We start from the raw sequence: 14,387 nt of genomic DNA, 5'->3' as shown, positions 1-14,387 counted from the left end.
AGGGGTTGTGTGCAGCTGTTTTCAGAGCTATTTCTAGGGACCTGTAAATTTTCAGTTCTTCCAAGGTCGTATGAGGAAAGGAGAGGTGTTTACTCCTTTTTTTGGTCTATGATTTGGTCTGTGACTGACCATAAACACTCTTTTCTACCTTGAAAATGTAAAGAAGATTCCTTCTTCACTGTTGCCAGAAGCTCTGCCATACCAGCCCTCTTCCTCACCCCAGGACCACCACCCAGGACTGTGATCCAGATCCAAGCATGGGCAAAGGAAGAGAATCCTGCCTCAGCACCACCAACGAGATCCCTGCAATCTACCTCTCATCAGACACTGGATGCTCCCATCATCTGTGGGCTGAGAGCTGTGGAAGAAACTATTGACACTGCTATTACCACTGCTACCCTGAGTCTGGGGCTCAGGCCCTGGCTAGACCTTGATCATCACTCACCCAGGTCTGCCAGACCTTTTCTACTGACCTTCTAAGTTGTCTTTGGTGTTTGTGGATTGAGAAGTCTGGAAACCTCCACAGTTGCCAGTGATTCAGTCCCCTGAGGCCTGCTGTAGCTTGTCAGTGCTGGATTGGCCCATGCTGGACTGTGCTCCTCTCTCAGACTGCTGCAACAGACCTTTCCTATTGATCTTCCAGGTTATCTTGGACTAGAAATTTATTTCACTCTGTCATTTTGTGGGTTCTGCTGCTCTAGAATTTGTTTAGAGTATTTTTTTTGTATTTAGGTTTGGAGAGATCTGAAGCAAGTCCTTACTTTTACTCGACCATCTTGACTCTACCCCTGATTTTCTCTTCTTTCTAGGTGTTTGGGACACTAGTATCTCCTGGTTTTCCTTCTACCTATCTAAGTGCTTCTTTTCTATCATCTTTGCTGTATTCTTCTTCAGATCATGCAACATTATCCCCCTAGTCCCTCAGGCTCATAAATAAGAGTCATTCTCAGTTCCTCATTATTTCTACCCCCACCCCCATATCTAAGTTGTTTCCAAGGCCCATTGATTTCATTTTTGAAACATCACTCAAATATGCTTTGTTCTCTACTCTGACACTGCTACCACTTTGGTGAAGGCACAGGTTACCTCATGCCTGGACTATTGCAACTTCCTACTATTGGGTCAACCTGCCTTTCCTGTCTCTTTCCATTCTAATCCATTGTCCCTTCAGCCATTAAAGTGATTTTCCTAAAGGGCAGGCCCAACTATGTCAAACCTTCCCTTCACCCTCCTTACTTAATAAATTCCAGTGACTTCCTGTTGTTTCTAGGAACAAATACAAAATTCATTTTTTGTCATTCAAAGCCTTTCATATAACCAGTCCCTCCTACCTTTCCATTTTCTTACACCTTAATCCCAAATACATACTCTTATATGTAAAAACAATGTTTAACATTTGTTTTTAAAACTTTGAGTTCCAAATTTTCTCCTTCCCCATGCCCCCCCTCATTGAGAAGGCAAGCAATTTGATATGTTATACACATGTAGTCATGCAAAACACATTCATAATGGTCATGTTGTGGAAGAAGCACAGACCAAAAAATATCAATAAAAATAAAGTTAAAAAAAGTATGCTTCAGTCTTTATTCAGACACCAACAGTTCTTTCTCTGGGGATGGAGAGCATTTTTCATTATAAATCCTTCAAAGTTGTTTTGCATCATTGTATTACTGAGAATAGCTAAGTCATTTATAGTTGACCATCTTATAATATTTCTGTTACTTTATATACAGTACATTTCACTTTGTATCATCTCAGGCAAGTCTTTGCAGGATTTTCTGAGAGCATCCTGCTCATCTTACAGTACAATATAGTATAGCTCATCCTTACAGTACAATACTATTCCATTAAAATCACATACTTTACCTTTTTCAGCCATTTCCCAATTGATGAGCATCACCTCAATTGCTCATTCTTTATCCCCAGAAAAGAGGTGCTATCCATATTTTTGTATATATAGGTCCTTTTGCTTTTTATTTTTTAATCTCTTTTTCAATAGAGACCTGGTAGTGGTATTGCTAGGTCAAAGGCTATACATGGCATAATTCCAAATTGCTCTACAGAATGGTTGAATCAATTCACAACTCCAGCAACTGTGAATTAATGTCCCATTTCCCCCTATCTCCATGTTTGTTAAAGTAGGGCCCTGCTTCCAGGATAGAGGTTTTGTGCAGCTGTTTTCAGAGACACTTATAGGGACCTGTAAGTTTTTAGTTCTTTCAAGGTGATATGATATAAGAAGACATGCTTACTATTCTCCTGGCCTGTGCTCTGGCCTGTGAGCAACCACAAGCACTCTTTTCTCCCCTGAAACTGTGAGGAGGGTCCTCCTTCCACTGTGGTCACAAACTCTGCTGCTATACTTTACTTTCTACTCCTCCTTTCCCTGAGTATGGCCAAAGCAACAGAATCCTAAATCCAAAGCAAAAAGATCCCTATAATCTCCTTCTGACCAGTTGTTCAATCCCCTTAGCATCTCTGGGCCGAGAGCTCCAGAAGTAGCTACTGACTCTGCCACTGCTGATTCAATCATTCCTGATGCCTGCTGCAGGTTTGCTGGGGGCCTGATCTGTGCTGGTGTGGCCTGAGCTACAGTACATGCTCCTCTCTCTTCCTGGTACAACAGACCTTTCCTGTCAGCCTTCCAGGTTGTCTTGGGCTGGAAATTTATTTCACTACATTTTTTTGTGGGAACTGCTACTCTAGAATTTGTTTAGAGTTATTTTTAAAAGAATTTGGAGGGGCTTAGGGGAGAGCTCAGGTGAGTCTCTGCCTTACTCTGCCATGTTGCTTCTGCCAATAGGCATTTTCTCTGGTTCTCTACCATGCCTGGAATTTTCTTCCCTCCTCTCCAACTACTGACCTCCCTGACTTCCTTTAAACTCAACTAAAATCCCACTTTCTACAGAAAGCCTTCCCCAACACTTCCTGATTCCACAGTGTCTTCCCTCAGTTAATTATTTCTTATTAGTCCTGTGTATAGTTTGCCTTTGTAAATATTTGTCTGCATGTTGTTTCTTTTATTTGACTGTAAGGTCCTTGAGGGTAGAAACCATCTTTTGTCTCTTTTTGCATACTTAGCACTCAGCACAGTAGGTATAGTAGGCACTTCATAAATATTGATTGATTGCTTTCCATTTGGGATCTTACTTCTTTTTAATTCTTACTAATTTTAATTGGCACTGAATCTTTACAATTCTTTCTTTGCATGTTAACATCAATTTAAGATAATTATTCTGGCCTGAGAAATGAGATTTTCACCATCAATGATAAGGTAGGTAGATTATTTTGAAAGGAAATTTCTGTTTGAAACATTAAATGTTTCTTTTTGGATGTTTATTGTTGAAAGAACTTTCAGTTTATTGGCATATGCTGATTAATTCTAGTTTTTAAGATGTTTTCTGATCATAACAGTTGACAAGCTGCTATTAGATCTTATATACATATAAAAACATCTTGCTACAGAAATGCTGTTTGCACAATTATTGTTTTTGTATATTTTACACTCATAACATTTGAGGACTCTAGCAGACTGGCTTAAAAACTGCTACTTTAAACCAGAAAATTTTATCATACCAATATTCAATATTTTACCAAATTAAAAAATATCATCTTTTTGTAATATATAAACCCTGTTTTAACTTGTTGGTAAATACTCTTTCATGGTACCAAAAACAAAATCCATAACTACAATATAGATGAAGATTAGAAATTGCCATCCATATGGAATGAGGTATTTCTGTAAGTCTTTCTGAAATTCACAATAATGTAATTAGGCCAAAATATTATGTATTTATATAGTGCCCTCTGCTGCATGATTTTAGGTATGCACTTTTCTTTTCTACGTGATGATAAAGAAGCAGTTTAGTAATACAGCTGCTATAGTAATATAGCTAATTGAATAAGTGCCAATCTAAAACAAAAACAAGGACCAAAACAAATCAAAACCAAAAAAGTGATTTAAGCATGGAATGATTTTTATGTACAATTTGCTTTTCATGAATTATATTTTTCTCTATAATAGCTCCGATTTAACCTTGTAAAATATTTAGCTGTCTTCCTTAAGGACAAAGATAAAGGAGCAGAAACTAACATCTTAATGGGGTGATAATCTTTCAAGGGTAAATAAGAAAATAAAGGTTTCTGAAACTACAGCCTATAGAAAGACAGCTTTTGATAGTGGATGGAGGGTTAGATTTACATTCAGAATGTCTTGTCTCTGATATTACCCATGTAAATATGGGCAAATGACTTAAGTTCCCAGGTCCAGACAATTCTCTCAAACATTAAACTAGAGAGAAATAGATCACATACTTTGGCTGAGTATATTTTCATACCTGGAATGAAGATGTAGACCAAAAGAAATCAAACAAAAATCTCATTGCTATTTCAGTGGGAAATAAAGCTGGTGATATATGCAGTTGGATTGACCTTTGTGGAAAAATGAAGCCTGCAATCCATTTAGTAATTGATCTTTTGCGTGTCTATTTCATATTTATTCAGATGCTTAGAAACATCTCAGTCATTATATTACTTCTCTTTATTACTCACCTTGCATGTACAATTTAGGGGAAAATGTCAATTTTGGGGGGAAAAGTTTATTTTTAAAAAGAACGTATCTTATGGTGAAGAAAAAAACCATAGTCATGTGACTAGCAAAAGGCATAAAACGTGCAGAGTGAGCTAGAGTAGAAGTGACTTCCTTTAGAAGGGAAAGACCCTTAGAAACTTATCTACAATTAGTTCTTTTCCTATGGAGTGTATTCCAGGTAGAGAAAAGACTATACGTCCAGATTTCTCACCTCCCCTAACTCCAGGCGGCTGGGGCTGTGATATTCAAGAAAAAAAGGTATTTCAGTGAATAATGGAACTGGGAAGGGATCAAAGAAAGACAAGAGATGTCAGAGATTGGGAATATAAGAAAAATAACAATAATTTAAGAGAGGAAGGCTAGGTTATAAATTTAACTCATAAGTAGTGTAAAGACAGAAAAGTAAATAAAAAAATTAAGACAGTAACAAAATGAATGAACATTATATATTGAAAAAAACAATCAAAAATCTTCAATGGAAAAGAAAATTTATAAAATATTAATTTATTTTTAGTCTTCAACATTTATTTAGATAAGATTTTGAGTTCAAATTTTCTCCTCCTCTCCCCTCTCCCCCTGACCAAAGACAGCATGCAATCTGATACTCTACATATGCATTCATATTAGACATATTTTCTCATTAGTCATATTGTAAAAAATAATTAGAACCTATGGGAGGAACCATGAGAAAGAAGAAACAAAAGAAATAAGAGTACAAATAATATGCTTCAATCTTCACTCAGATTCCATAGTACTTTCTCTGGATATTGATAGCATTTTCTATCATGAGTCTTTTGGAGTTGTCTTAGAACCACGCATTGCTGAGAAGAGCTAATTCAGCCAAAGTTAGTTTTTACGCAATGTTGCTATTATTGTGTACGATGTTTTCCTGCTTCTGCTCACTTCAATTATCATCAGTTCATGTAAGTCTTTCCAGGTTTTTCTGAGGTCCTTCTGCTTATCGTTTCTCATAGAACAATAGTATTCTATTACATTCATATACTACAACTTGTTCAGTCATTCCCTAGTTGATGGGCATCCTCTCAATTTCCAGTTCTTGGCCAACACAAAAAGTGTTGCTATTAATATTTTTGTACATATGGGTCCTTTTCACATTTTTATGATCTCTTTGGGATACAGACTAGAAGTAGTATTGCTGGGTCAAAGGTTATGCACAGTTTTATAGCCCTTTGGTGATAGTTCCAAATTGCTTTCCAGAATGGTTGGATCAATTCACAACTCCATCAACAATGCATCAGTGTTCCAATTTTTCCCACATCTTCTCTGTCATTTATAATTTTTCCTTTTTTTGTCACGTTAACCAATCTGATAGGTATGATGTGGTACCTCAGAGTTGTTTTGATTTGCATATATTTAATCAATAGAGATATGACTGGAGATAGCTTTAATTTCTTCATCTAAAAACTAACTGTTCATATCCTTTGACCATTTATCAACTGGGAAATGATTTGTATTCTTTTTTTTTTAAAGCAATTGGGGTTAAGTAACTTGGTCAAGGTTAAAATTGCAATAAAAAAGAAAAAATTTTGTAGTCAGTCAGAAGACTTTATAATAAGGAAAGAAGGCTATTTCAATAACCCACAATTATTTCATAATGCTGAGAAACTGGAAGGGAAAATGGATATGGAGAATTCCCTGTGAGGATACTCTATTGGTATAGGTTGATATCTGCTCTGTAATTCATGATCTGAGATAGTTTGCCTTTGGCACAGATATACTAAGTGACTTGCCCAGGGTCACCCAGACAGTTTTTTGTAGAGTTAGTATGCGAACTTTGGACTTTCTAACTTGAGACTTGCTCTTCATCCTTTATTACAATATTTAATTTTATATATTCCATCAATATGGTATTTACATAGTACTGTTTAAGGTTTATAAAATTATGTATATATACACGTGTGCACACACATGCACACACAGATTTATCAATTCTCACAACTCAATGAGACATGATTACCTCATTTTACTGATGAGGAAACTGAAACAGAAATAAATGAAGTGACTTGTCTAGGGTCACAAAGATGATAAGTACTTGAATCCAGATTCAATTTCAGACTTTCCCAGTTCCAAGTTTAACATTCTATCCACAATGCCACCTAACTACCATTATGCCATAGTGCCTCTGAAAAATGAGAGAACAGTAAGATAAATTAAAGGCATAAATATCACCAAAGAAGAGATTTGTTTTATTTGCTTGAATTTTCGGACCTCAGGATGGCTTACTTAGAAAACTGCAGAAAATTACTAAAGAAAATAACTGGTAAAATTAACAATTATTAAATAAACTTTAACTAGGTGGCATAGTGGATAGAGCACTGGACCTAGAATCAGGAAGACCAGAATTAAAATCTGTCTTCAGACATTTAATAAATGTATGATGCTGGGAAAGTGACTTTAGTTCTGCCTTAGTTTTTTCAACTTTAAAATGGGGATCATAATAGCAATTTCTTCACAGGGTTGTGAGAGTCAACTGAACTAATATCTGCCAAGTGACTGGTAAATAGTACATGCTTAAAATGTTTATTCCTTCCCTTTTCTCTCCCTCTCCCTTTCCCCCCTTCCTTTCCTCTTCCCCTCCCTTTAACTTCTCTTTTTCCTTCTTCCCCTTTCCTCTTTCCCTTTCCTTTCCCCTTACCCTTTCTTTCTCTTTTACTTTTTCTATTCCTCCTTCCTGTTCCCTTTCCTTTCCTATTTCCCCTCCTGTTTCCCATCCTCATAAACTATGATCCAAGACATTCATCTGTTTGCTATACCTTGCAAAAGATACACATCTCTGAATTCTGTACATTTTCACTTTATCTTTCCATACAAAATTCCTGGTTTCTTTCAAGTCTTTGCCCATAATCCACTATTCCAGAACTGTTCCTTGAAGCAAGAAAAAAATAGTTTAAAACAACTAGTCAAAACAGCAACTTTCCCTCTTTGTGTCTCTGGCATTTGGTATATATAGCCATCTGTTCTCCGGATTTGATACAGGTTCTTGCATTTATCTTGAGATCATTTACCTTTTTGCATAATTTTTATTATACTTCCTGTGCATATTGGCATACTGGTTCTACCTACTCTGATTTACAATGGCTCAAATTTGGTTTTCCATATTTCAGTGAATCCCCCATGTTTATTTAAAAATAATTGATTCATTTTTATTTAGTATTTCATTTTTCCCCAGTTACATGTAAAAACAATTTTTAACATTCACTTAGTAAAACTTTGAGTTCCAAATTCTCTCCCTTCCTCCCCTCTCCCCCTGCCACCCAATCCCATTGAGGAGATAAGCAATTCCATTCAGGGATGAAGAACCTGTAGCCTTGAGGCCAAATGTAGCCCTTTAGGTTCTCAAGTACAGCCCTTTGACAGTATACAAATTTCACAGAACACATTTTACAACTCTTTGGGCATAGTCCTAAATTGCTCCACAGAATGGTTGAATCAGTTCACAATTCTACCAACAGTGCATTAAAGTCTCATTATTCTCACATCCCTTTCAACATTTTTCATTTACTTTTTCTATATTATTAGCCAATCTAATAGGTATGAGGTAGTACTTCAGAATTGTTTTAATTTGCATTTCTCCAGTCAATAGTTAGAATATTTTTTTTCCACATGGCTATAGATAGCTTTGTTTATTTCATCTGAAACCATCATATCTTTTGATCATTTATCAATTGGAGAATGGCTCTTGCTTCCATAAATTTGACTCAGTTCTCTACATGTTTCAGAAATGAGGCCTTCATCAGAGAAACCTGATTCAAATTTTTTCAGTTACTATTGCTAACTGTATTTCCCTCTATCCTATCCTATTCCCCTGCCCCCATTTATTCTCTTCTCTTTCTCCTTTCATCCTTTTGACCTCAATAATATTTTGCTCCTAACTACCCCATCCCCCAATCTGCCCTCCATTCTATCACCACCACATCCCTTCTCGTTTCTCATACTTATCCTTTCCTACTTTCTTGTAGGGGAAGATAAGATTCCTGTATCCAATTGAGTGTTATTCTCTCTTTGAACCAATTCTGATGAGAGTAAGGTTCACTCACTACCCATCACCTCCCCTGACTTCCTCTCCACTGTAAAAGTTATTTTCTTGCCTCTTTTATGTGAGAAAATTTACCCCATTCTATCTCTCCCTTTCTCTTTCTCCAAGTAAATTCCTCACTCACCTTTTAATTTTGTGTTTTAGATATCATACCTTCATATTCAACTCACACTTTGCCCTCTGTCTATATATACTCCTTTCAACTACCCTAATAATGAGAAAGATCTTAGGAATTACAAACATAATTTTCCCATGTAGGAATCTAAACAGTTTAACCTTATGATCCGTTTTTTCTGTTTACCTTTTAATGCCTCTCTTGAATCTTGTATTTGAAAGTCAAATTTTCTATTCAGAAATTTTCTATTTTCTAGTCATTTCATCAAGAATGCTTGAATTTCCTCTATCTCATTGAAAGCCTATTTTCTTCCCTGAATGATTAAACTCAATTTTGCTAGGTAGGTGATTCTTGGTTGTAATTTTAGCTCCTTTGCTCTCTAGAATATAATATTCTAAGCCCTCCAATCCTTTAGTGTAGTAGTTTCTAAATCTTATATTATCCTGACTGTGGCTGTACCATGCTTTAATTGTTTCTTTCTGACTGCTTGCAATATTTTCTCCTTGACCTAAGGGCTTTGGAATTTGGATATATTTCTGGCAGTTTTCATTTTGTGATCTCTTTCAGTAGGTGATTTGTAGATTCTTTTGATTTCTCTTTTACCCTCAGTTTCTAGAATATAAAGGCAGTTTTCCTTGATAATTTCTTGGAAGATGATATCTAGGCTTTTTTTAAATTATGAATTTCAGGTAGCCCAATAATTTTTACATGATCTTTACTGGATCTATTTTCCAGGTCAGTTGTTTTTCCAACAAAATATTTCCCATTATCTTCTCTTTTGTTATTCTTTTGGTTTTGTTTTATTGTTTATTGATTTCTCACAAAGTCATTATCTTCCATTTGCTCCATTCCAATTTCTAATGAATTATTTTCTTCAGTGGGCCTTTGGACCACCTTTTCCATTTGGCCAATTTGCCTCTGAAGACGTTCTCATCATTGGCTTTTTGGACCATTTGGGCTTGTCTGTTTTTTAAGGTTTGATTTTCTTCAGTATATTTTTGTGTCTCCTTTAGCAAGCTGCTAACTCATTTTTCATGATTTTCTTACATCACTTTTACTTCTCTCCCCAATTTTTCCTCCACCTCTCTTATTTGATTTTTAAAATTCTTTTTGAACTCTTCCATGGCCTGAGATGAATCCATATTTTTCTTGGAGGCTTTGGATGTAGGACCTTTGACTTTGTTATCTTCTTCTGAGTGTGTGTTTTGATCTTCTTTGTCACCATAGTAATTTTCTAGTCAGAGTTTTTTTCCCTATTGTTTGCTCTTTTTATTCCAGTCTATTACTTGACTTTTAACTCTTTGTTAAAGTAGGGCTTTGTTTCCAAGATAGAGGGTGTACTGCCCAAACTTCAGGGATTTTGTGTAGCTGTTTTTAGAGACACTTCTAGGCACCTGTAAGTTTTAGTTCTTCAAAGATTGTATGACCTAAGAAGAGGAGTTTACTACTCTGTTGGTCTATTCTCTGGTCGGAGAGCAATCACAAGAACTCTTTTCTTTCCTGGAACTCTGAGGAAGTTCCTACGCCACAGTGGCCACAAGCTCTGCTTTGCTAGTGCTCCTCCTCACCTTGGGACTGCCATCCAGTATTGCTGCCCCTATTCAAAAATGGCTAAAGCAACAGAGTCCTGCCTCAGTGCTAATTGCCTTCTGACCAGTGGTTCAATTCTCTTACTGGTCTGTGGCCTGAGATCTCAGGAAGCAGCTGTTGGAACAGTCACTCCAAAGACCTGTTCCTGGTTTGCTGTGGCCTGGGCTGTGCTGATTTGGCCTGTGATGGATTGTGCTCCTCTCTCATCCTAGTGCAACAAACCTTTCCTGCAGACCTTCTAAGTTGTCTTTGGCTTCTGGTGGGCTGAGAGGTGTGGAAACCATGACTATTGCCAGTCATTCAGTTGCCCCAAGGCCTGCTCCTAATTTCCTGAAGGTCGGTCTGAGCTGTTTCAGATTTTGCCAGACTGTGCTCCTCTCTTTTTCTGGTGCAAAAGACCTTTTCTGATAACTTCCTAGTTGTCTTAGGCTGGGAATTTGTTTTACTCCATCTTTTTGTGGATTCTGCCACTCTAGAATGTATTTAGAGTCATTTTTTAAAATAAATTCCTTATGATTTTTTTTGTTTACCTTCTCATGCTTCTTGTATTTGGAAATCAAATTTTCGTTCAGCTCTGGTCATTTCATCAAGAATGCTTTAAAGTCCTCTATTTCATTGAATGTCCATATTTTCCCCTAGCTCCATAACACTCAAAATTTTCTATCTCACTGCTTGTAATATTTTTTCCTTGACCTGGGAACTCTGGAATTTGGCTATAATATTCCTAGAAATTTTCTTTTGGGGATCTTTTTCAAGAGGCAATCAATGGATTCTTTCAATTTCTTTTTTTCCCTCTGGTTTTAGAATATCAGGGCAATTTTCCTTGAGAATATCTTGAAAGATGATGTCTAGACTCTTCTTTTGAGCATGGTTTTCAGGCAGTCCAATAATTTTAAAATTTTCTCTCCTGGATTTATTTTCCAGGTCAGTGGTTTTTCCAATGAGATATTTCATATTGCCTTCCATTTTTTATTTGTTTCGATCTGTTTTATAGCATATTTATTTCTCATGAAGTCATCAGCTTCCATTTGCTCCAGTATAACTTTGAAGGAATTGTTCTCTTCAGTGAGTTTTTTAAATTCCTTTCCTATCTGACCAGTTGTGCTTTTTAAGGCATTCTTTTCCTCATTGGCTTTTTGGACCTCTTTTGCCATTTGATTTAGCCTATTTTATAATTTGTTATTTTCCTCAGTCAGGCTGTTGACTCTCTTTTCATGACTTTCTTGCATCATTCTCATTTCTCTTCCCAATTTTTACTCTACTTCTCTTTCTTGATTTGCAAAATCCTTCTTGAGCTCCTCCATGGCCTGCAATCAGTTCATATATTTCTTGGAGGCTTTTGATGCAAGAGTTTTGACTTTATTGTCTTCGTCTGATTCTGTTTTGATCCTCTTTGTCCCCAAAAATGGATTCTATATTCTGACTGTGCTTCCTCTGTTTGTTCATCTTGTCCGTTAATTAACTTGACTTTTGAGCTCTTTGCCATGGTATAACTCTGCTTTCAGAGTGGAGAGTGCTGTGTCCCAAATTGCTGAAGTTTTTTGCAACTGTTTTCAACGGTTTTTTTCCCCAGGCACCTGCCTCAGAACTGTGAGGAAGACTTTTTCTCTACAGCCTCAACAAGCTCTACCATACCAGCACTTCTCACCCCAGGACTACCACCCAATATTGTGACCCAGATCCAAGCAAGGCAAAGCAAGAGTATTGTGCCTCAGAGCCAGCAGAGTGATTCCTGCAAATGCCCTATATATAGTCATTTAGCTCTTCTATGATCTGTAGGCCTGAAGTTGGAAGTAGCAGCAGTGGCAACAGTTGCAGCTATCATCACCTCAGCCACCCTGGGTGCAGGGTCTATAATGAGTTCTTCTCTCACCTAGGATCAACAGGGTTCCTCACTGACCTTTTGTTTTCTCTTTGGCATTTATGGGTTGAGAAGTCTGGAAATTGCCACACCTGCCATTTATTCACTCTCCTGAAGTCTGCTCTGGCCATTCTGTGGCACTGGTTGGGGCTGCCCCATGTTTGGGCCTGTATGGCTCATACAGGACTGTGCTTGCCTCCCAGCTTGGTGCAATAGACCATTCCTGTCAGCCTGCCAAGCTGCCTTCAGTGGGAGATTTGTTTCTCTCTGTCACATTGTGGGCTCTGTAGCTCTACAATTTGATTAGAGTCATATTTTATAGGTATTTGAGGTGGTTGGAGTGGGAGCTCAAGGAATTTCCTACTTTTACTCCACCATCTTGGCTCCTTCCCTAGAGTCATTTTTTGAAGGTATGTGGAGTGGTTTTGGGGGAGAGCTCAGTGAGTCACTGACTTTATTCCACCATCTTGGCCTTTCCCCCCACACGTTCATTTTTTTAAATGCACTATATATTTCAATTCCTTTAACCCTTTCCAAATCAATGAAAATTGACTTTGCTTCCAATGTTTTGATACCCCCAAATATCTTGCTACAAACATTTTTGTATATATAGATTTTTTTACTTAGATTTTTTAAACATACATACTTTGTTTTTGAAATTTCTGGATTAAAGTGTTGAATAGCATTTAAGTATAGCTAAATGGAAGCATGAAGTTATTAAAATCATATATACAAAGTGATTTTTAGATAATTTTTTGTGGCCTTAGAAATGTTTTGTTTTGAAATTTCCTAGAATGCGTTCATCTTTGGAAAAAGAAGTTGAGTCACTTGAGTCAGCATTGTCTCTTTGGAAATGCAAGTATGAAGAAATGAAAGAATCAAAAGAGATGAGTTTAAATCAGGTATGTAAGCATGAATGCTTCCTTGACTAGAACCATTTTAAAAGATATAATTGTTCTCAATTGTGAGGTGTTGATGTTATATGGTAGTTGGAGGTCAGTAGATAGATAAGAAGTCTTATAGAATAGCAGGACCTCTAAAAAAACAAAAATGTAAAACAGAGATACACATAGTGAGTAAATTGGGTAGAAATTAAATATTTTTTAAGAAACCATTAAAGAGTTAGCATTTTCAATGCCGAACCAACTTCCTTTGTTGTACTTTTTTCTTTTTTTTTTTTGATTTTGGTTTTTGCTCTACCCAATAGTGTAATTGGTATCTAATTATGTAATGGATCTCAAAGCTTATAAGATGTGAAGCACTGTAGAAAAATATATCTGAAGTTATCCTTTTTGTTGATTGCATAATTATTTACTTATAAAATCCTAGGGTATCCACAAGAAAATTAATTGAAACAATAACTTTAATAAAGTTTCAGACTACAAAATATTTTCACAAAAAATGTATAGCATATCTATATAACAAAAAATAAGAGAAATGGAAATTACATTCAAAATAACTACAAAATCTCTAACATGTTTGGGAGTTCAGCTACCAAAGCATACTAAATAGTTGTAGGGATTCAATTTAAAATATTCCGTAAAATAGAGAAGAATTAAACTAAAAAGCTGGAAGAATATTTAGTTTTTATGGCTGAGCCATCTCTCTATATGAAAATGACACTACTACCAGTTTTCATGCTAACCCTGTTAATTTATCAAAGAGATTCTTCAGAAAATATTTTGATAAAATAATAGCAAAATTGTTTTGGAGTAAAAAAGGTATGAACTACCAAGGTTAATAATTTTAAAAAATGAATTAAAAGTAAATATTGTATCTATAAAGCAGCAATTTTCAAAACCATCCGCTAGTGTTTAAAAACATTAAAGTAAAATAATGGAATAGACTTGACAAGGGAGAATCAGAATTAATATTACTCAATAACTTGGTGCTCAATAAAACTGAAAACATGGAAAAAATCATTTTTTGATTAAGAACCTTTGATAAACTACAAAACATACCATCAGAAAGTAGTAGACTAATATCTTATGCTTTATTAAACAATAAAATCAAATTTGATAAGTGACCAGACTAGTAAAAATTTCATCTTGAGAAATTAAAAAAATAGATAATATATATTGATATATATTTATAGCAGAGTGAAAGAGATATATTTCTAACCAAACAAGGGATGAAGTTCATTAGAAAAGATAAAATAAACCATTTTTATTTC

The 14,387-nt window shown here is 35.9% G+C and overlaps 1 protein-coding gene across 5 annotated transcripts in view; it reads left to right on the top strand.

Moving 5' to 3' along the window:
- The window catches only part of CCDC102B (coiled-coil domain containing 102B), a 762,014-nt gene that overhangs the window by 116,167 nt on the left and 631,460 nt on the right, over positions 1-14,387 (top strand). For all 5 annotated transcript variants that reach the window (XM_069099570.1, XM_069099571.1, XM_069099569.1 and 2 more), the window contains one exon: positions 13,008-13,116. In XM_069099570.1, the coding sequence (XP_068955671.1) occupies positions 13,008-13,116 (109 nt within the window). The remainder of the gene's footprint in view (positions 1-13,007; positions 13,117-14,387) is intronic.

Source organism: Petaurus breviceps, unplaced genomic scaffold (assembly GCF_028583685.1).
Source record: "Petaurus breviceps papuanus isolate PSGF00001 unplaced genomic scaffold, PetGlider_PUasm1.0 38, whole genome shotgun sequence".
In the NCBI taxonomy this organism is placed as follows: Eukaryota; Metazoa; Chordata; class Mammalia; order Diprotodontia; family Petauridae; genus Petaurus; species Petaurus breviceps.
This window is presented reverse-complemented; position numbering and strand designations above follow the sequence as displayed.